Here is a 1850-nt window from a genome sequence, read left to right as displayed (position 1 = left end):
CAGAGTGTACTGAGTTGACGTTACTTGTCTAATCCTAAGGCCCGGGAGGGACAACCGTAGGTAAAACACAGGCTATACGATTCGCCGGCAGGCAGACAATATTAGACCTGTTACATGGTGGCCATACAGGGATGAGAGCGACGAGCAGTCTGTCGAGCAGGACGAGTCGAGTGATCGACGACCACCTGCACAACCGAAGACGAAGACGAGTTCGTAGCTGACACCAAGGACGACGGTGCCAGTGTCGAGTAATGACAAAACACGAGCGGAGGAGGGACTGCTGTCAGCAGGAGAGATGACGACGATCGCGAACGCCGTTCAGCAGTTGGCGTCGGTGGTTGCCGGTATGCAAACAGCGACACCACCAGCGGCCAGTTCATCGACGACGATTCGACGGTCGGTAGCAGCTTCATCAGCCACGAGCCAGTCAATAGCGACTCCAATGGCGATGCATGCAGCAGAGTTAGCGGCAGTGTCCACTGCACTACAGCGGCTCACAACGACGATGACGAGTACGAGTAGTGGTCGACCAGGCCAAGTTCCAGCCACGGAGATGGCGGCGATCAGGGTCACCATCCAGCAGTTGTCCGATGCGGTGGCGCGGCTCCAGACGACGCAGGCAGCTGGTCAACAGGCAGTCCGTGCACCACGAGCTCAGCAATGCGATGATCGACGACGAGTGGTGAGAGTGGCTCAACCCTCATATGATAGTGATTGGCTCCGATGGATCACCCAGCAGCAGTGATGATGATGACGCCGGACGTGGTCTGCACGATGACAACAAGGATGACAGCAGTGACGAACACGATGATGACGATGATGGTGGTAGTGGAAGTGAGAGCAGCAGTGGAGGTGACGACGACTCCAGCGGCAGCTCCAATAGTTCCAGTGTTGAATCCGATGATGAACGTGGTCGACGTAGACGACGAGGACGACATGGACGACATGATCAACGGCGAGGACGAGAACGAGCACGTGGAAGACGAAAAAGACCCAGCGTGAAGGATCTCGAACTTCCGACCTTCACACGGTCTCCAAAGGTCGCTGTCTCTACTTGGATCGATCGAGTTGATTTAGCGTTAAAAGGTGCACGATAATCAGGAAGAGGAACATAGTCGGATCGCTCATTGTACTTTATTCTTGGTAATAAACTGATGGAAAACGCAGCACGATGGTGGGTTAATATGGATCGCAGAATGGAGCCACGCAAGCGAACATGGGCTTAAGAAAACGCTATTGAGGAGATATGGCGAGCGGTTTGACAAGCCAGCAGCCGAGTGGTGCGTAAGCATGAGAAGAATGATGCCGGGTGAAACGTATGCGGACTTCGCCGCAGGTCTTCGTGATGTAGTTGGCCGCAACAAGGTCAGTGAGCGTGTGCTCCTCGCTCAATTCTATCGGTGCCTGGATAAAACAACACGCAAGTTAGTAAAACAAGACCCAGAACCAAAGACACTCGAAGAAGCAGTCGATAATGCATCAGAAATAGATTATCCAATGGGCAATGTTGCACGTGGAATGATGAGCACCGAGTCCTCACCTAGTGCCGATGACAGGAACTTATGAGCACCGAGTCCTCACCTAGTGCCGATGACAGGAACTTCGGGTCAAACTGTTGTGATTCCCGGGATTTGTGGAGCAAGATTACCAGCCGAGATGACGTCAGGTGTGCGCGGCGTGACAGCCGCTGAGCATGATGCAGATGCAGTGGCATTGTTCACCAATCCGCAGGGCGTTTGGAATATATATATTCCGCTACTTGGGACGTATCGCCTGGTAGGGCGTGGAATGGTTGATTTTGGGCCGAGACCAAGAAGGGCAGTAAGAAGGTGCAGCCAATAGACGGCAAG

General features: G+C 53.6%; 1 protein-coding gene across 1 annotated transcript; it reads left to right on the top strand.

The window, feature by feature from the left end:
• Positions 1-744: 744 nt before the first annotated feature.
• On the top strand, positions 745-1002 carry PPTG_23303 (hypothetical protein; the record flags this gene model as incomplete). Its single annotated transcript, XM_008909708.1, has 1 exon — positions 745-1002. The coding sequence occupies one exon, from the start codon at positions 745-747 to the stop codon at positions 1000-1002; it is 258 nt and encodes an 85-aa protein (XP_008907956.1).
• Positions 1003-1850: the final 848 nt, after the last annotated feature.

This window comes from Phytophthora parasitica (genome assembly GCF_000247585.1).
Source record: "Phytophthora parasitica INRA-310 unplaced genomic scaffold supercont2.35, whole genome shotgun sequence".
Lineage (NCBI taxonomy): Eukaryota > Oomycota > Peronosporomycetes > Peronosporales > Peronosporaceae > Phytophthora > Phytophthora nicotianae.
This window is presented reverse-complemented; position numbering and strand designations above follow the sequence as displayed.